Source organism: Corticium candelabrum, chromosome 15 (assembly GCF_963422355.1).
Source record: "Corticium candelabrum chromosome 15, ooCorCand1.1, whole genome shotgun sequence".
Lineage (NCBI taxonomy): Eukaryota > Metazoa > Porifera > Homoscleromorpha > Homosclerophorida > Plakinidae > Corticium > Corticium candelabrum.
In genome coordinates this window covers 7,607,701-7,629,235 of record NC_085099.1, presented here as the reverse complement: position 1 = coordinate 7,629,235, position 21,535 = coordinate 7,607,701, and the positions used below count along the sequence as shown (strand labels likewise).

Here is a 21,535-nt window from a genome sequence, read left to right as displayed (position 1 = left end):
CAGCACATACCATTGTCAGTGTCATCAGAGATATGTTGGTGCACATGAACTTCTCACTGTCAAGATGCCGAGGGCAATGCTATGATGGTGCTGCCAACATGAAGGGTGGGAATACCGGTGTTGCAAAGCAGCTATTGGATGAAGAACCCTGAGCTTTATACACCTATTGCTATGGGCACGCTTTGAACTTGGCTGTTGGGGATGCTATAAAACATTGCGAAGTGATGAAGGATGCACTGGACACCACTTAAGAAGTCTCAAAGCTTGTGAAGTACTCTCCAAAAAGGGATACTGCTTTGCAAAAGTTGAAGGAAAGTCTTGCACCAGACACCCCTGGTTTCCGCACATTGTGTCCAACAAGGTGGACGGTCAGGGCAGACTCTTTGAAGTCAGTAATTGATAACTACTGTGTTCTGCAGGAGCTTTGGGAGATGTCCAAAGACTATGTATCTGATCCTGCTATCAAGGTCCGCATCATTGGCGTTCAATTCCAGTTTAAAACATTTCGATATTTGTTTGGGGTTGCTTTGGGACAACTAATTCTGAGGCATAGTGATAACTTGAGCAAGACCCTACAATCACCCAAGTTGTCTGCTGCTTAGGGTCAACGGATAGCTTTGATGACTGTTGCAACTCTGCACGTGCTCAGAGACGACACATAGTTCGATCTTTTCTGGAAGAGTCTTCAAGAGACAAGGACTAAATTAGATGTTGATGACCCTGTCCTGCCCAGAAAGAGGAAAGTTCCAAGGCAATATGAGGAGGGCAGTGCTGAACCTGAGTTTTTCAATGTTTGCAAGCAATTTTATTGCCAGCAATATTACGAAGCAGTCGATTTAATTGTGAATGCTATTCAAGCCAGGTTTGATCAACCCGGATTCAAAATGTATCGTAACTTGCAGGACCTTTGCTAAAGGCTGTCAAGGGTGACGATTATAGGGAATGCCTCAACCATGTCACTTCATTGTATCATGACAATTTAGATGCCCAACAACTGCAGCTTCATGTTGAAATTTTGCAAGCCAACTTTGGTCTCGTAGACAAGACTTCTGTGACAGTGTGTGACATTAGGGACTACATCTTGAGTTTATCTCCTTACAAAAGGGATTTGATGTTGGAAGTAGTCACCATCCTTAAACTCATTATGGTCCTGCCACCTACCAACGCCGTCAGTGAGAGGTAATTTAGTGCCCTCAAGAGATTGAAAACTTACCTTAGGAGTACAATGAAGCAGGATAGATTAAATCACCTACTCTTGCTGCATGTGCACAAGGATCGTACTGATTCGCTGTCGCTGACACATGTAGCTGAACAGTTTGTCAGTAGTTCTGAACATCGATTATCAGTATTTGGACGATTCTCGTAGCTGTATAGTGTTGTTAGCCTTGAGTTAAGAGGATTTTGCATTAGGCTTGTATTGTGTCACGTGACTTGCCCTGCCCTTTAGCGTGCGTTAGGCCTGACCAATCTAAATTTGCTTCCGCCGGCCCTTATACTGAGGCACCACTCGTCTCAGCTAAGGTTTCCTAGCCTCGAATTTCCAGACCAGAGAGCGCGCGAACTCTAGTCTGGACCAAGTCGATACTAAAATGATTTCGGAAGTAGTTATCAATAGCGATGGTAGATGGTGTCTAACAGCGTAGGATCGTTTTACCTAGATCAACATATCGTTTGTAAATGCCATGAGATCTCACGAACAAAGAAGAGACGTCTGCCGGCCGGTTTTGTCAAATAAACTTGCAATTTGTATAAGTTTTGCTTGTGTATTCCAATTTGGTTGTTTAACTAAAGCTTTTGCAGGGTCTAGGACAACCAAGCTCCATTGCACTGGTTGTGACTTTGCTATTTTTAGACGTTACATGGATCATCTTACATGTTCACATGTATACATTGACTCTGTAGCCTCTATGCTAAATTTACTTTGTTGTGTTAGTAGTTGTTGACTATGTTCTGACTACTTAGTAACTATTATTTGGACAAACACGGACAAAAGAAGGGCTCTGTCTCATCCGGCATTTGTCGGAGGTTCGAACACCAATAATGATACCATTTGCAGCATCCAGGAGTGTCACATCCTACCTAGAAGTCACTTGTATTGTCATCTTCATCATAATGGTCTTTGCATTCTTGGTAGGTGTTTTTGTCTACTTGTTCAACCTGTTTGGTATGATCTCTTTGTTTTCGTTTTATTTTCTTTTGTTCTCTCTCTTCTTGCTCTTGCTTAATTCTTTCAAATATATCATCTTCTGTGAGACCTTCTCCATAATGCTTTGGTCTGATTCTTGTTTTTGCCTTCGCTTTTTTCTCTTCTGCTTTCTGCTCAAAATATTTGGTGAAATATGATTCAACCCTCTGTCTGGTTGTGGTAACAGTTGGAGCCATTGGAGTTGCTGGAATAGTACTTACCGACCTAATTGATGTACAAAGGGAACTGCTGTTTTTTGCCTTTCAATCTTTATTGCTAAAGATAATAGTAGATGAATTCCAGCTCCTCGAAAACCACTCACGAGGTGTTCAGGCAAGAATGATCCAGCAAAGAGTTGATGAGAGAGCACAGACGGAAATACATTTCTAGAAATTTGTTTCGTACTGGTGGCTAGTTTGTGCTCTCTCACTACTTTCCTCCACACAGACTTCAATGGGCCAAAAACAGCTACATCGTGTGCTTGCAGTTGGTCAGGCCTGAATTCACAGCTCTATTCAACTTGCATTAGCAATCTTCACTGCAAGTTAGTAGTCCTACTAGGCTGCTGTAGCCAAGAGCAATAAACTACTGATGTTTCGTACGTAATATTAGGTATTAGCATTATTTATTCCAATATCAATCAGAACAGCTAGCTTTCATTACCAGCAAACACTACAGTTTAAAATAACTACATTTTCTATTTTTTACATGTTAACATTTAAAGGTAGAAAGGTAGTAGGTAGAGTATCACTGATACCGATTAGGTAATTCTTCTCTGTAGAAACTTTGCGATTGTCCTCGATTGCCTTTGTGCATTTACATAATAATCAGAACCCTTCTGCTTTGAAATTCACTAGACATGACTGACATTGAAAAGCACTCTAGACGTAGGTCTGCCATCGCAGACACTTTGAGAAACGAACTGGTTGTACTGACAGTTAACAAGGACCGACTGCTGTACTTGTGCAAAAAGTATGAACAAAGAACAACTTTCCAGAAAAGAAAATCGACTGTCTCACATCAGGTGCATCCGGGCTTTGGAAGGCGTTTCCGTTTCCGTGTTCTTGATGAAGAATGTCCGGTTTCTCGCCAGCGACAGCAGGTGATGAGGAGATAAACTATGTACCACAGCACTGGTCATAGAGGTGCTACCTAACGTACAGCCTAGTACCGCTAGACTCTTTTTACTGACAGAGATTGCAAAGAATTCCTACGCCTCCGCAACTGTCTCACATTAGGGACATCTCCCCTACTGCATGGCGCCTGAATCCATGCAGCATCTTGATTCTTCGCTCTCTAGATGCCTGGTTGTTGTTGGGAAAACATGCACGTGCAAATGTAGACTGGACGTCGTTTCTATGTGCTAAACCCTTATGTAAAGCAAAGGACTAAACACCATGTAGGGACGCCCGATGAAGCAAAGAGAGGTGGAGCCTTATGATGACATCACGTTCGTTTTGGTTGGTGATGACACCACTTCTCGTTTATTGGTAGGAATAGCTTCATTTGCATCTGCGCTAATCGACCATAAATAGGTCGTACGTACGGTCGCACGTCGGACGACTGTAATACCCTTAGCCCAGATTTCCGGGCCTTGGGTAATGAATGGATTAAATTTGTGTTCCTCATGGCCGCTGGTGTAGTCAATTGAAGTACCCACGTGTACACTAAGTTGGAAGATCACTAAGAAAATATCATGAATTGAAGTCCCAAGCAAGCAAAGATAATTTTAATTAGGATGCTAAAGTGTTCTACTACTGCACAGGAGTCTTGTTTCTGCAAATCCTATGACAACTACTGCAACTCTACAAGAGATAACAGTAAAACCAATCTTGTTCATATGCATAATAAATGAATGGTTAGGGTAACCAGCATTACGATAAAAGTTGCAAGACTGCCCCAGAAAAATAATAACCGTCCAACGTACTACATGTGGAATTCGCAGACAACTATACTTACAGACCTACAGGTTTGCTTTCCGTCTTACAAAAAGTTAATGCTACATTGAAATATGATAGGGAATTGTTCAACTGAAACAGTGAAAAGGTCAAGGTGATCTGACACAACCTATAATTGTCTATTCATTGCTCATCAGACCATACTGCGCAACACATTCATTACAATGACAAATGTCTCCATCATCTATTCTACCATCATCTATTCATAAGGGTGCAAATAGTCTTTAGTGTACATGCCTTTCTTATCGAAAGTTTGGAAAACTAACAAGCATACAGTAACTAGTGGCCATCGTACATATAACAACGTTTCTGACTCTCACCCGCATATGCATTTAATCTATGTAAATATTTAGCAGCTAAGAACTGTCTGCAGTGAAATCAAACAAGTTCAATTGGCAGTATATATCATTACATCACAATGACATCAAGAGGTATCACAGTTCTGAAGGTGCCCTGGTCAGTAAATCTCTCCCCAATGACACCTTAGGGAATGCAATAACATCGCGAATGCTTGATGCCTTGGTCATGAGAGCAATCAAACGATCTAAACCTACACACAAAATCTGTAAACAAAGTATCTGTTACTCAAATACGGTCAAGAAAATCCAACCAAGTGCTATTCCACCATGTGGAGGACATCCACAATGCAGCGCTCGTAGCAAATGGTCAAATGGATGAATATCAACCTAGTAATCAATTAGTCTTATATGTCAATTCATTAATTTGGTTTCACTGCAGTCTTTACCTTGAGAACTTTATGGAGAATATACTCTTGCAATGAAGAATCGTGTACTCTCATTGACCCTCCCCCAATCTCTACACCATTTAATACTAAATCAAAATGCTGACCATGAGCCTACATAATCATAATAAACAAATTACAACAATATACTCTTAATTCACAACAGCTTTTGTACCTTGAGAGGATCAGAATATACCATATCAATGTGTTGTGGCAAAGGAGCAGTGAAAGGATGGTGATGGCAATCATAGCCTGCAAAAGCATGCTATATATAGATAGGTTCTCATTGCGTTGAAGACGGGGCAAAATAACTCAAATGAAAAGAAGACAAGTTGACAGTAGCAGAAAAAGGAACGTGTGTAAAACATGTAAATATATAAAATACTAGTATCACAACTAAACACACCTCCTTCTGACTCGATGAACAATGGAAAGTCAGTGACCCACATGAAGTTATAACAATGATTCCTTTCCAATGGATAGTCTGGACAAACCAGTGCATTTAGCATTAGAAATTACTGCATGGTGTAAATCTTTAGTGAATTTAAACTGAGAAGACAACTTACTGTTACGTTCTGCTACATCAGCAAATAGCAATCGCAGCTGACCCAAAACATAAGCCTACACGAAACACTACAAGTAATTGGACTGGAAAAATAACAAGTGACAGACAGCTGAGTTTCTCAATCCTTGAGCCAGGAATACAACATCTCCCTGTTGAAGTTGCAATGAAACGTTGACAATTTGACATACATTGTCATCCATGTCACACCATGCTCTTTGTTTTGTTAAGCAATTCCACTTGTCATTGGCAGCAACTTCCATTACAGAGAAGCCCTAAACAATCAAAATCACTATTACTTAGATAGCATGTTTCATAACTTTACAACCATAACATCTAGAGAATCTTTAAATCACAACATTTGGTAAATTCCTTGCAGCCTGTGCTTATCAGCATTTCATAGATGTGCTGCTCTTAGGTTAAGACACAAGGAATATCCAACTCCACAAAATGAATAGTATATTCCATCTATAATGAATCTATAAACACTTCAACTGCATTTTCCTATCATTTAAGTCTAAATATATAGTTACTGCCATAAGCACAACAACTAGCCTCGACGCTAGGCCTTCCTTCACTTTCGTTGGTCCTTCCACGCGAGGATAGCAACGGGGCGGTATCACGTGATGTTGTCTCCGTAAAGCAATGGAGACAACATCACGTGATACTGCCCCGTTACTATCCTCACGTGGAAGGACCACCAAAAGCAAAGGAAGGCCTAGTGTCAAGACTACACAACAACCATTACATAGATGAGAATCACAATTCCTTAAGTATGCGAAGATCCAATTGCACAGCACTGAAATACTTCTCTAATATATAGGCACTCTTACAGCAATCACACTGATTCTGCATAACAAGAGCATTCCTCTGCCTATGTCTGTCAGATGGTCTCACTTCCTCAACAGTCAAGATACAGTAACCTTCATAATAACGCACCCCGGCCACAATAACACAAATTCGGAAGTACTATAATACATGTAATATGACTATCCCTTACGTTCCATTTTCATCTTTCTATCTTCCACACAAAAAGAGTTGCACTAACACTGCAGCCATAATGTACATTCATAATGACAACCAATTATTTTTCAACAACAGTAAAGTCATCACTGCTAGTGTAGATCTGTGGGTTAAATTGCATCATTGTGTTTTGTATTTACCTGTGTAAAAACTTTCAAAATCTAATACTCTATGCTGTATAGATATACACAAATAAGTATGTGTAAATTAAAGATTACAGCCATTTCCAGTATTTAAAAGTTGCATACAATAAAGAAAGTACTCGTCTGCACATTTTGTTCAATAAACCGTGCAACAACTAATAGCGCAAGTTCTCTTCTATCTTCACATGGTACATGTAACTACAAAATTGACTAACAAGTTCTACTTTCATTGGCCTCAGCCAAAACAGAACACACTACAGAATAGCAAAAGAAAGTGTACAAATCCCTGCACACTACAACACAGCACAGCACATCACATACCATGGAAGTGCAAATCTACACAAAATTCTATCAGTACTTGACTGAGACAAATTCTTTTCCAGTGTCTATATATATATATATATATATATATATATATATATATATATATATATATATATATATATATATATATATATATATCTTACAACGTTTGCATTTAGAAAGTGTAGATTTATCTAGTTGGGACACCTACTCTTGCTAGCATTTCCATGTTATGTGATGTGCTGTGCTGTGTTGTAACACTTTCTTTTGCTATTCTGTAGTGTTACATATATATATATATATATATATATATATATATATATATATATATATATATATATATATATATATATATATATACCGTATTACCTCGCTTAGAAGAGCGTGCTCTTATAGCGCAAGGTAGAGCAGACTGCCCTTATACCTCGAGGTATAAGGGCATGCCCTTTCAGGCGAGGGAAGAAGCTGTTGTGGTATCCTGGTAACAAGCATGCACACAAAGCAAATACTGATTCACGTCTACTAACTAAAAAAGCTAAGCAAGCATGCAAATATTATCTAATGACTGTCTTCATATTATAAAGCATCTTCATCCTAATTTTCATCCCTGTCTTCATCACTGCATTCTTCCTCACTGCCATCTTTCTCATCTTTCGTCCTCACTGCCATCTTATTCGTCCCTTTGCTTGACCCATCGCTGAAGATTACTTTGCGGTACGCCACTGTCTCTTGCTGCTCTTGATACGTTCCCTCCGTACTCATCTTACTTTTCTGTCGCAGAAAGCTTCCTCTTCACCGTATACGAAATTCTAGCCTTTCTCTCTGTACTTTCAGTTTCTGTTTCAGTAACCTCCAACTCCTCTGCAAACTCCTCCGACGCCATCTGGTAAATTGCTAAACTGCACAAGCGCTGACATTTTGAGGTCCGGGTGTTCGAGGCTACCTCACTTATACGGGCATGCCCTTACAGTTGCAGAGTGTCGTGAACACAATTTCTGCTCAACCTCACCTATAAGAGCATGCCCTTCTAAGCGAGGTAATACGGTATATATATATATATATATATATATTAGCATTACCTATCTTTTGTATTGTTCTACATCCAAACTACGAGCTAGTGTACTGTCCACGTACAAGACAAAAAGAAAACACTAAAAAAGAGCACTATATAGCAGATAAGTGTTATAGAATAGTACAGCAGATAAACAAAGAGGCCTGAAGAGCGCTGAAATAAGGTTGAAGTGCGGCATGCTCCAGAATCCAGTCTGAGTTCATCTACTAGAAACGACATGAGGATGAAGAAGTATATACCAGAGAACAAACAGCAAGTGAATGAAGAAGAGGAAGAAGACCCGAAGAGCACGGGAAGAAGGGTGATTGTGCGACAAACTTCAGGATCTTGCCCAACTGCACCATTTGCCACAAAGACAGAAAGAAGTCTCCACATCAAAAGAAAAGAAGAAAGGTTGAACATGAACAATGCAGAAGATGAAAAATTGAAGAGCGCTGACAAAGGGGTGACAGTGCGGCAACATCCAATATTCCATACGACTGCAATGACCAGAGACAAAAAGAAAAGAATCCAAGAAAGAAAAATCAGAAAAAGCAAACCAGGTGAGCAAAAAGACTTGAAGAGTGCTGGGTATGTGTTAAAGACGTGGCAGGCTTCAGAAACTCAACCAACTGTCCCGCTCGATAACAAATGAGGCAGCAAGAAATAAGTAGAGTCGTCACGAACAGCCAAAGCCGTTGAAACAATACAATGTAAACCGAAACATGCAGAGTGCTGAAAGTAGGGTGATGATGCGGCAAACTCCATGTTCCCGTTGACCTGTATACTCCAATGAAAAAATACGGACAATAGGAAGACAACGAATTGACAGTTGGCCACACAACAAAAAAGCCAATAAAAAAGCGTTCATTCCTCAAATGGGGTCCCATCACCAGAATAAGGACTAACGCAGACATCCAGAGTGGCAAAAGCCACAATGGCACAGTCTGAAAAGATGACGACATCCTCTTCTCTTATTCCTTCAGCAATTGACGGCTACAACAATTCTCGCGGCAATGTCAGCCGTTAATCCAAGATATATATATATATATATATACTAGCTACATTGCCCAGGTGCATTCAATTGTGAGAAATTACCATGACAGTATCTTGTTTAAAATTTTTAGTTACACGTTAGTTCTAAGTAATTAGCAGCAAGTACTCCATTTACAATTAGATTCCGTATGCTGCTCGTTAGCTTTGGATAGTGACAGCTGGCTCAAGTTGACATCAATTTAATTCTAATTTACAAACGTGCAAGAAAGACTGAAACGCTCCTAGACTGATATGCTCCTAGACTGAACCGAAATGCACTTATAATTATATTAAACGTACGTCGTCTCTTGAACTATAAAAAAACCATTAAGTAATCCATTGTGGCATCACGGTTTGTGACCTTGCATTTAATTGTGACGTCACGTATTCTGTGACATCGCCTACATGTCCTATTAAAAGCTCTTCGACTACGCAAAAGCAAAAAACTGTTTATTCCCTTGTGTGCTATGCTCTTTAAAGTTCGAATGCCGTGCTTAGCAAACTATCCAATCAATGTCGAACAGAATAGAGAGCTTTATTGCTCGAGGGTCGACCAACGAAAGGGGACTCACCTACCAAAAGTGAAATCGTTACGTCCTTCTTCAATCGGTAAGCATGTCTGGAGAATTTGACTGACAATAAGCAAAGCGTAAAAAGTAATAAGCGCACAACAATTAGGATCTTGTCTTATATATATATATATATATATATATATATATATATATATATATATATATATATATATATATATATCACTCACTTTTCTACTTCAATTAATGTAAGTTTCTTTTTCAAGAGTGTGACTATAAGGTACTTGATAGGATTTGTTTTAGAGTCCTGATGGTACAGTAAGTCAAAGATTTCATCAAATCAAATTCTGAAAAACATGTTAGACTGATAACTGAGTTTTAGTTATCCGTCTGAACAGCAAAACACACTGTACATGACTGCACATCACTGAGTTACTGCAATCCATCAAATGTTACTGCCATAAATCTCCTGCTTCTTCTCTAAGTCAATCATTTTGCATAGATGCATTTTTTGTAAATGTAGAATCACAGCACAGCACAGCTAGCACAGCACAGTAGAGCACAGTCTAGCGCCCAGTAAAGTACAGTATCAATGACCAAAGCACAAAAAAGCCACACAATAGAATAGAAGTTGACGATCCATTACAAGCAAAGACATCAAATTACAGCACTGACTCAGCTTACCAGTGTCTCATCTTTGAGATCTTCAATTCCTATTTCGTGCTCTTTGAGAAAATCAGTAATTTCTTTCTGGGCAATAAAGTCGGTTATAAATACCTACATAAACAATGGTCAACAAACAGCTGGCCTTGCACATGCAACCTTATAATACTACAAACAATGCTCACATTTCCAAAGGGGATAACAAATGCACGAACCACAGAATCACAATTTTGCTTGTTAAACAGCAGAGAAGTCAGATCAACTATCTATAAGTTCATCAAATCATTTAAATTTAGTATATTGTGCTATATATCAATGTACCTTCCATTCAAATGTGGTGTTAGGTTTATCACTTCCATACTGCAACAAACAATAAACAATATCAAAAGAAACTAAGCAGTAGACCCTGTAAACCTTGTCTATAGCTTCAGCGTATGACAATCGCTTGAAGGGCAAAGTCAGGTGAACATTTGGCAAAGTTTCCATCCACAAGTGAGCCAGTATTTCCTCCATTAATGATTGAATATGATGCTGATCAACAAATGACATCTCAAGGTCAAGCTAAACAAGATGGTGAAGCTTACTTATGGCTACAGTGACTAGCATAAAAAGACAAAGTAAAATTAACGTCATTATATAAAATAGCTAACAAACAATTTTGTGTTTGTGTTACAACAGTTAAACTCAAGAAGTAAATCTTTAAACTGTCATAATCGTTATCTCATAAATAATGAAAACATTAGTTCGTTAACATGAGGCAAACATGCACTAGGGGGTTACAGTATAATACCTGGCTGGCCAGACAATTGGAATGCCGTGCATGCCGTCATTGTCATTAGCATGCCAGATGATGTAAAGATGTCTTTGCATGCTTTCAAGAGATATCAAATAGCTATCGGATGTCAACAAGAACAAGCCCACGCGCCAGTCAATGTGTCTAGCCTCTTCTCACACCCTTCATTGGCTCTGACTAATTAGATTCAAGGCAGATAAATGCTTTGTAGCCTAAAGGCCTGTCCACACTAGATCAGAATGGATCACGATCTGATCGGGATAGCGAGCGTCCACACTGCACTTTGAAAACGATGCCTCCGCCTCATTTTGCTATCACGTGACTGATGACCGATGTGTATGTGTGGTTTCTTTGCTTGTAGAAAGCGTTGATACAGCAAAGTAAGGTGAACGAGAACAAAGACGAGTGAGGAGTGCTAGATGTTCCGACTACACGCGTGGCATACATGAAGGTAACGCCCACTATTTCTAATTGGATTCAACTGATCGCGATCGAATCCACCTCACGATGTGGATCGAACAGATCGCGATCGAGTTGCAAGTGTGGACAGCATTGCGGTTGAATCGCGATCCAGTTGCCAGTGTGAACAGGCCTTAAGTTAGCAGCTGAGACTTCAGCACTTTAGTGTTTCTTGACTACACAAGCATAATTATCTTTTTTCGAAAGACATACAATGCAGCATTGACTAGACAGCACTCCAAGAGCACAACCTCCAACAAGGCAGCTCAGTTACCTCATAATGCCATTAATAATTGTTTCCATGGCAATTATTTGAAAATCTTTTTTGTGTTCACCTTAGCATGTACTCACCATTTCAATGACATCGGGAAAAATCCCAAAACTAATCGATTGTTCCTCTATCAATGTTCTACCATCCTGCCAAAATCCATTCACACATTTTGACTAATCTTGCTCACAAACAAACAAACAAATGAGCTGGCCCTAGGCAATTTGCTGAGACCAACTGACCAACTCGCCAATTAAGTCACCATAAGTTACCACGAGTCATTCAAATTAACTCATGCTGGCTCACTAGCAAATTGATCATGATTCACTGTGAGGCAAAACAACTCGCCTCGATGCCCCGCAAGTCGCAATCATTCACAATACATCACAGCGATCGTATTCAAAAGTAGCTCTGCGACGAAAGACAACACAACACACTGACTCTTCATGAAGATGGTAAGGGTGTGCAGGAGTGAAATCAAAAAGCTATCTCACTTTCTCGTAAAAAGTTCTACCAAGATTGACCCCTCAAAGGGGACCCTACTTCGGATTAATCCCTAAAACAAGTCCATTGTTCCTCTACTAAGTTCTATCATCATGTAAGATTTCATCAAAATCCATGTACACATATTTGGGCAATCATGTTCGCAAATAAGCAAACAAATAGACTAATGCCGATAAACATACCCTCCTAGCTGACAAAGGTAACTAAAGCATGTTATGAAGTGGGTGCCTACAGCCATGCACTAACTAGTTGATACTCAAACCAAGACTTGATTCAATGGGGTGCTTTCAAACACTGGAGTAGTTTCCATCTTACAAACTTTGATATTACAATAGCTGAAGAGATAATACAGCACACGTACTCTCTAAACAGCTGTAAGGTGGCGCGTGTAGCAACACACAGCCGAGTGAGCGTAACACAAGAGTGTCTGATTTATTGTGTGTGACTACTTTTATAGAACCCAATGAATAGTGTGCTTTATCTAAGTAACTTGCACTATGCAATACAAAGTATCAATACACTACATCTCTATCCTCCCCATTGTTTGGTTCTAGAACGTAATCATGCAGTCGTCTGGGTAGTCTGCGAATCCGTTTAGATCTTCTTAATGTAACTGGTGGTTCAGGTGCAGCATGTTGGCTTTCTTGTTCTAGGGGCGTTCCAGGATGCTCTTCCGCACCTCCTTTTGCTTCGGATGGTGACTCTTCTCCTGAGTCAGTGCTCTCGCAACCGACAGTATTATCAGGATCTTCTGTCAATGTGGGCACTTTACCGATCGCTTTTTTCTGGGATGTGGACTCCTCAATGCATTTTCGGGCACAAATCTTTCCTCACATTGTACGTATGGCTTCAGAGCATCATGGTGTGGCATTACCTCTTTACTGCCATGAGGCAATTTTAAGATGTAGACAACATCGGATATTGGTCTAACAACAACATACGATCCTATCCAGCATGGTGAAAGAGATCTTGATACTTTCCGTCTTCCCATTTTATTCCTAACCTACACCAACTCACCACATTGACACTGATGAAAAACGAGCTTCGACTTGTTGTAAGCTTTTCTTCCCTGTACTGCCATTTGTTTCAAGTTTGTCTTGACTCTGCTATAGAACCTAGATATTCCAGAATCTCTATCCGTCGCAACTTCTAATGGCGTTTCGTTGATTCCGGCAGATTATGGCCTATGAATCACTTCTGCGGCTGCATGAATTATTGTTCTACGATCTTCCTTGAAGACGACCTTGTAAGGTGTGTTGACGATAGGCTCATGAAATGTTGCATTGTGGGCGAATTGTATTTCTGGAAGGCGTTTCTGCCAATCTAATTGATTTGAGGCGACTAATTTAGACAAGGTTTCACCCAAAGAGTGATTTAAGCAGTCAAAAGAGCCATTCCCTTGTGGGTAGTATGCAGTTGACATTGTATGTTTAATGGCATACCGCGATCCGAATGTATACATGTGAGGATCCCGTATCTACATATCCATTCAAGCAATTTCCCACATACTCCTTCTGTCGTTTGTCTTGAGATCGCGTGCATCTCTGCAAGTCGAGAGAACGTGTCTTGGATGACGAATACATATTGAGCGCCATTATCATTTTCGGCAATGAACCCTTGACGTCTATTTCAATACTTTCCGATGGTTGTGTAGCTTGCTGTCGCTCTTTTAACGGTGCTCGTGCCTTTGGACATGCTGACATTCTTCTAGCACAAACATCGCGTGATTGCGTGCACTGTGCAACATCATCCTTGATTGTAGGCCACCAAATCCACTGTAAAATTCTTTGAAGCGTTTTCTTCACTCCCTGGTGTCCTGAAAAGGGTTCATCATGAGCAAGACGTAATACTTCCCCAAATAGCGTCGACAGTACAACATTTTGCATCAGTCCTGACGGGGCGATCTTCTGGAGCACACCTTCAGGAGACCAAGTCAGATTTTCCTTCAGTACCGCCTTACCACCTTTGACTGATTTCCCATATCACCATGTGGGCTAACTTGGTCCATACCAACAATATCGCTGATTTCCGTTAACAGTGGATCTCTCTGTTGTGCCTTCATAAATTCTTCCATAGACCAGTCGTCTCTTACATTGGCTACTAACAGTGCAGCTTCCAAAGGTCAAAACACGGCGATCGGGTTGGCACAGTTATTATTCTGACCGATTTCCTCAGATTCGTCTAATTTCAAGGTTTTCTCGTGTTCTAGTCGACTTAGAGCATCAGCCACAACATTTTCTTGACTAGTTATATATTCTACAGTAAATGAATATTCTTCCAATTCCATACTTCATCTAGCACGTTTGCCCCAGGGATCTTTGGTATTTGCCAAAAACTGTGATGGACGATGATCAGTTCTCAAACAAAACTTAGTTCCTATGAGATATGGCGAAAATGACAAACAGCCATCACAATGGCGAGAAATTCTTTGTCATATACAGAATACTTCCTTTCTGATTTGGAAAGTGTCTTGCTGAAATAGACAACTGGTCTTATTCCTTCTGGTGTTTGCTGAGCTAATTCTGCTCCTATCCCAACCATGGCAGCATCTGTTGTGAGAACATACGTTCTATCTGTCTGTGGATGACTCAGAACTGTATTAGAAATCAACATCTCTTTCAAAGTGCTGAAGGCGATTTCACATTTGTGTGACCATCGAAAGGCTTTGTCACCCTCCAAAAGGTTATACATTGGTCTAGCGATGGATGCAAACCGTGGAATAAACCTTTGATACCAGCCCACTATACCCAAAAACATTCTAACCTCTTTGACGTTTGCATGTTTGGAAATCTTCGCAATTGCAGCTGTTTTTTCTGAATCTGGGCCCAGTCCATCTTTGCTCACTCGTAGACCACAGAAGGTGGTTTCAGTCATTGTAGGTTGGCGCTTTTTAGTTTAAATCGCAGGCCATACTTTAACAGGGTCTTAGAAGTGTCTTCTAACCGTTTAAGATGATCATCAAACAAAGCCGACAATACACAAAGATCGTCCATACACAGTACGAGTTGTAGGGGGTCATGTGACCGACGGCAGAAGCCATCATCCTACAGAACATCGCTGGAGCGCCCTTCAATCCGAATGGCATTCGATTAAAGTCGTAAAGGCCCGATGGGGCTCGAAAGGCCGTCTTCTCTTCGTTGTTCTCAGCAATCGGCACTTGGCAGTATCTGTGCGCTAGATCAATGTGGCTGAAAAATTGGGCTACAGCCATCAATTCCACAGCTTCTATTAAATTTCCAGTTGTAATCGCGGTATCCTTTGTCTTGGAGTTGAGGGCGCGGTAATCTACACAGAGACGTATTGAACCGTCTTTTTTCTTAATTGGGCACACAGGTGCTGTGTAGCCCAATTCAGATGGTCGTATCACACCTCGTCTTTGCAGTTCCCGTGTTTCTTCTTCAACTCCAGGTCTCCATTGCGTTGGCAGGCGACGAGGTCTACATGCAATCAGAGTGTCCATTGTTAGCGGAATGGTGTGCTCAATGTGAGTTACATGCACCTCGTTGCCTGGGTAAGCAAACACTTTGTTATACCTTCGTAGTAACTTCCCAAGGCGATTTTTCTGTTCCGTGGACAATGACTCCTAGGGTCGTTTCTGCAATAGGGTCGGACATTATCTTACCAGTTTTTGTTGCATCCTCACGTGTTCTTCCTTCATCCATCATAGCTCCAGTAAACTCGACTAACGATTGGCCTTTATAAACGATCACTGGGTCTTCCATGACATTCAAGACGTGAACAGGGACATTCTTCTCTTTACCTCCTTCCGCTACAGTTGCACATCTCAGTATACCAGACCGTTCGGTTAATTTATCCAGTACCTCTACTACACCCGTCCACGTGGCTGGAGTGCTCAAATGAATTCTTCCCCATATTGTCCGTTCTTCTACTGGTGAAATTGCCACTCTGTCTGGTGAGTAGACTTGACCGAATTTTATCAGACAAACCGAACTAGTAGCCACCCTGACAGTTTCGAATGTGGAGACCTTTTGACCTTGCAGATAGAGACTTTCACAGCAACGTCAATTTGCACATTTAGATGTGCCAGTATGTCCGTCCCCAAGATACCGTATTCAAGTCCTCTGACTACACAGAATGACTTTGAAACCTTACTCGAACCAATCGTTAGTGTCAACTCATCCGTCATGCCCTCACATCGGAGAGCACATCCATCGACCATTACTGGTTGTCGGACCATACGATGTCTTACCGGTAAATTATTGGCCTCCACGACGCTGTATGGTAGCAGGCTAGTATTGCGTAGTGCACGTTACTTAGATAAGCACGCTATTCGTTGGGTTCTATAACAGTAGACACACACACAATAAATCAGACACTCTTGTGTTACGCTCACTCGACTGTCGTGTTGCTACACGCGACACCTTACATAGCGCTCAGCCATGTTTCCACTAACTCCACAGTAAAGTTAGCTTACACAAGTTCTGTTCATAAACTAAACAAATTCAAAAAGGCAATTGTTTCCACTAACTTGCCCTCCGGGAGATGCAAGGTATCTGGACACATCTGTTTTGCAATAGCACAGAATTCTTTGAACAACACTTGCTACAATATACTGGGCTGCGCTGTCGCCAAGTCAGAGCAACAGTTGGTTGTCACTGAGACTCCAAATGCAGTATCTAGGTACACGCAGTGGCTGCTGATTTCTCTCCTCTATTTGATGACATTCTTTCAAGGCAATTCCATCCCAACAAAATAATCTTAGATAGCATTTGTCAGCGACCATTTTCAAGCACACACACTACTGTTATGCCATAGTTAAACCTGAACGCTTGCTAAACTAGTAGCTGAAGCATGATTGCAGTAAAAGATTCTAACACAGCAGTTGGAATTTAGTTTATGACTGACTACCAGATGTTTGGGGCCATGTCACACTAACACTTTGAACAAGTTAACAACTGGTTTAATTAAGCACAACTGGTTTAAGGATTGACCTGTTTCCACCTGCACTAAACCAATTATATTCTAAACTTAACCCCTTTCCTAAACCTACTCATTAAACTTTTCAGACTGCTTTATATGTCTTGTGTGAGTTCTATTCGTTCTTGACCCAACCTCCATACTAGCTAGCCTCGGTATTCCAGACTGCTTTCTGCACGTGATGGGAGGAGAGAGTGGGAGAGAAGAAAGCAGTCTGGGGACATCTCTATTGTAAATGACTTCGGAAATAGGCGATGTTCATCTTAATCAATAAATTACCCGTGTTCATTAGAAACAGTAACAAGCACCAGATGGCTCGTGACAACTACAAAAAAAAAGGGGAGAACGTAGAAAATGAGTGACTTTACTGAATCCGGTAGAGAAAGAAAAAAAGACATCGTGACCCTGTACCAAAATTGCTTAGCAAGCAGTTGAAGGGTCTTCAAGGCTTCAACACCAAAAGTAGACAAAGTATTCGGAACAGCCGCTGCAATGGCTTTATCGTCAAGTAACGTCTGACAAGCATTCGCTGAGTTATCATGTCATCAGGAACAAAACAAGGAGGGTATCGCATTTGTGTTAGCTGCACTCCACTGTGCTATTAAAGTCGTCTGATGATTGCTGAGAGGTAATTACAAAGTACTCATTGACATCAGCAATTGTCTACAGCACTGATTGGCTGTTTTTAATGGTGGTTTTGATTGGAGCAGATGTTTCTGAACTTGAGCGTCGGGTTTCTTCCGAAGTCACTTGCAATAGAGATGTCTCAACACTACTTTCTTCTCTTCTCTCACTCTCTCCTCCCAACACGTGCAAAAAGCAGTCTGGAATACCGAGGCTACCATACTACCATGCTTTTGATGTTAACCATAGTCTGCTTATCAGCTATGCATGTCTTTGTTCCACACAATCCTGGTATGATAAACAACATGCCTCTTTGCTTCTGGTGTCTTCCTCGCCCAATTCAACAGTTTCACTCCTTTCTCAGTCAAAGCATTTTGTGCATTTCATAAACTATTCCAAATACTATTTAACATTATAGAGATTTTAGAAAACTGTCCCCATTATGCTGCAGTTCAAACATAGCAAAGAAGTTTGTGAAATGATCATAAACACTTGACTGCATTCCCTAACCACATCACTAGTTGTGGTGCCAGCCAATTACAAGTACACTATTCACATTGTGATAAGGTGTGTTCACACTATGGTTTGCAAACCATGGTGTTCTATGTTTTGATTTGCGTGATACGAGGAAATAGATTAGCATACAGTACAAACCTGTGTTCAGACTGGACTGGGTTTGATTACCTGGTTTGTCAACCTAGCACGCTATTGTAATCCATTGTTTGAGCAGGAATCTCTAGACATGGCGTCTGACAACAGAGTTAGAATACTCTGCATGACAAACAACACAACAGTTCGGTACTCTGTGCTAGCATTGCGATAGCGGCGAAAACGACGTCATCTGTCATCTTGCACGTGCGAGATTCTTGCTGTTGACACCCTGTTTCTAGCAGCATCCACAACAGTAAGACGATGATTTCCACTGCTACTCTCGTAGCTACGCGCTAGGCAGACTGCTACTCTGGTTACTAGGCGCTAAACAGCTAGGAATGTTTTGATAGCTCCAAACCAGACTCAAGTAACCGCAAACCTACCTTTGCAAGTACAGTTTGCAAACCCAGTGCAAACCAGCATTCCATGGGGCAGATGCAAGGTTTAACACTAACTCAATTATAATGACAAGCTCAAACCAGGCTCGCAAACCATAGTGTGAACACACCTATAATAGTGTAAGACTAGTCACTTTTAATCAACAATTCCAGACGCCATAGTTAGCAATATTATACACGAGATGAGATCCCGTTCTTTGCCCAGGCTGATTAAATTATTGATTGTTAGTTAATACCCCGTGGAAGACAAATAAAAATGTAACAGAGCGTCAAATTCCAAAATTAGCAGGTGTGATGCACTATGCCTTGACGAACAAACTCTTTAGTCTGACCTGTTTTACTTGAGAAGAAAATAGAGACTATGCTGTAGTCTGCAACATTACGCAATCTGTGAGCAATGCATTCCAATGTCTACAAGAGCTGAAGCAAATTAATTAACATAAATTCCCACATAAACAATCCGGTTGTTGGGTTACTCCTGAATAATTGTTCCCGTATATCTGACAATGTCACATCTTATCTTCCAGCCATTTCGACAGTCCTGTTGGACATCATCGCTTCGAAAGACGTTGCTGTCATTGCAGGGAACAGGTGTATCACGAACGTGACAGCTATTCAACACGCATATACAGGCAAACAATGGTAAGCGTATTTTAAAGACTCGGATATACTCAAAACTATCTTGCTCTTAACGACATCTCCGGTAATAAACGACATGCTCCATGCATACCGTCTGAGGTCAGGAATAGGCAATTTATATTTAGTGGAAATCTGAAATGCCATTCTACAGAAATTTGAGCACAAGTAGAGGCATGTTCAATTAGTAAGAAATTGCGTCGTCCCAAGAGAACTCTAGACGACAACACGACACCCTCACTGTTGGCCTCTGTCGATTTGACATGCACAGCCAAATTCGGCTGAGATCAGACTCGAGGTGGCGGAGATACATGTGGCTACATACTCACTCACTCACACACTCACACACACACATACACACGCACATGCACATGCACACACACACACACACACACACACACACACACACACATGCACACAAGCATACATGCACGCATGCACGCATGCACACACGCAAGCACGCAAGCACACACGCAAGCACGCAGGCAGGCAGGCAGGCAGGCAGGTTATTTTATTAGGATACAGCAACTCTACACACTAGAATACATGACTTTTTAATAATTAAAAGAAAGTGCTTCATAAACAAGTTCAACTAATTTCAATGTGTGAAGCACTGAACGTATCTATCTCTGCTAACTACATTATCCTCCATTAGTCTGTTTGTTGACAACTTCAACATTTTTCTCAAGACGACTTTACTATTTCATTTTGGAGAGTCACAGAAAAACCTCGTTGCCAATATTACAGACAGGCATGCAGGCACGCACGCACGCATGCACGCACGCACGTGTGTGCACGGATGCAGGCACACACACACACACACACACACACACACACACACACACACACACACACACACACACACCTCTCCTTTATGTATATACTGTACTACCTCATACTATCCCCTCTCAAATAATTCCCCTCTCGAATAATTCCCCTCTCCAATAAATCCCTCCCTCCTATGGGGTGCAGTTGAAACATAATCACACTCTCTTAAAATCCCCCAGAGAAAATAGTAAGTGGAACACAATGCAAGGCATTGTGCATGCATCAGAAACGTCGTAATGATTTGTTCTTGCCTCTGCGTGGGAGAGTAATGAATGAGACAATTGAAACAAAATTACCACTCCAATAATTCCCCTCTATAATAATCCCTCGTAGAATTAACGCCTGGAGAATAATTCAAGGTATTATGGTAGATATGTAAGACAACTTCCAGGTCAGAAGACCTTATCACCTTGATTTCACCTCATCCATCTCAACATACTTAGTTAATGCCACTGCCATTCACCTTCTAGAGAACTGAATGAAACAGTAAATATCTAAACAGCACAAGGAATCTCTTCTTCCCTTAGCTATTGAAACTTGATATCCAAGTAAGCCTATGACAATAATGCTATTGCCAAACAACAAAACACTCTCTAAAAGTACATCAACCAGTGCAGCAAAGCTTTTACAAACTTCTCTAAACATGCTAAACTATGGGGTCATTCAAACTTATTGTCAATTTCACAAGCATATTTAAAGCACACGCTAGGGGAGGGGTTGTGGTCGCTGTACAGTTTATAAAAATGTTGATCAATAGCAAAGGGTCGTGCTAATTTCTCTGTTTTTCGTGATGAGAATTGCATCAGGCATTGTTCCTGTGCTAGTCACCTGTATGTATGAGATTTGCAAACATGTACAACCGTGGCAGCCTATTCCAGTTTTGTTCTAGAATAACTTCAGCCGCCCATAAAGAGCCCCGCTGTCTCTACCACAACCTTCTCACTGTTTTCGTCTTTGTCCACTTGAATGAACAAAACATCGAGCTGATATCATTCGAAGAAGTCAACTGGAATAAAAGAACTGTAACAATGCAGAAGTATTGAACATCACACATCAACATTCTACCAGATGAAACCATGCTCAAGCTAGGAATTATGCATCAACAATATTGCGTACGCTTTGGGAAGGGGAGGGGCTTCATAAAACGTGTGCTTTGTACGCATGTGACATTGTCAATAATTTCAAACGACCCCTAGCTAGTAATAATTTTGCAGTTTAAAAAAGGTGCACGATCACGCTAG

General features: G+C 40.8%; 1 protein-coding gene across 4 annotated transcripts; it reads right to left on the bottom strand.

Moving 5' to 3' along the window:
* Positions 1–4,466: 4,466 nt before the first annotated feature.
* On the bottom strand, positions 4,467–19,643 carry LOC134190751 (aspartate--tRNA ligase, mitochondrial-like). 4 transcript variants are annotated; one of them, XM_062659257.1, is made up of 13 exons: positions 19,282–19,643; positions 19,163–19,218; positions 10,610–10,756; positions 10,517–10,555; positions 10,381–10,461; positions 10,217–10,309; positions 5,558–5,722; positions 5,452–5,506; positions 5,292–5,369; positions 5,061–5,137; positions 4,889–4,999; positions 4,754–4,829; positions 4,467–4,693 (listed from the first exon to the last, which is right to left on the bottom strand). In XM_062659257.1, the coding sequence occupies exons 3-13, from the start codon at positions 10,742–10,744 to the stop codon at positions 4,578–4,580; spliced, it is 1,026 nt and encodes a 341-aa protein (XP_062515241.1). In that variant the 5' UTR covers positions 10,745–10,756; positions 19,163–19,218; positions 19,282–19,643; the 3' UTR covers positions 4,467–4,577. The 4 variants fall into 4 exon arrangements, with proteins under 4 accessions (XP_062515241.1, XP_062515240.1, XP_062515239.1 ...); XM_062659256.1 differs by having other exon boundaries at positions 19,163–19,250; positions 19,307–19,643; XM_062659255.1 differs by having other exon boundaries at positions 19,163–19,643.
* Between the last annotated feature and the right edge of the window lie 1,892 nt (positions 19,644–21,535).

What these genes read in the sequence shown, in the direction of transcription:
- LOC134190751 (XM_062659255.1), bottom strand. Translation starts at nt 10,744, where the DNA reads ATGTCATTTGTTGATCAGCATCATATTCAATCATTAATGGAGGAAATA. An exon ending in AAGGATTGAGAAACTCAGCT is followed by an intron (nt 5,507 to 5,557) that starts GTCTGTCACTTG and finishes TGTTTCGTGTAG; the next exon opens with GCTTATGTTTTGGGTCAGCT. An exon ending in TGATGTAGCAGAACGTAACA is followed by an intron (nt 5,370 to 5,451) that starts GTAAGTTGTCTT and finishes TGGTTTGTCCAG; the next exon opens with ACTATCCATTGGAAAGGAAT.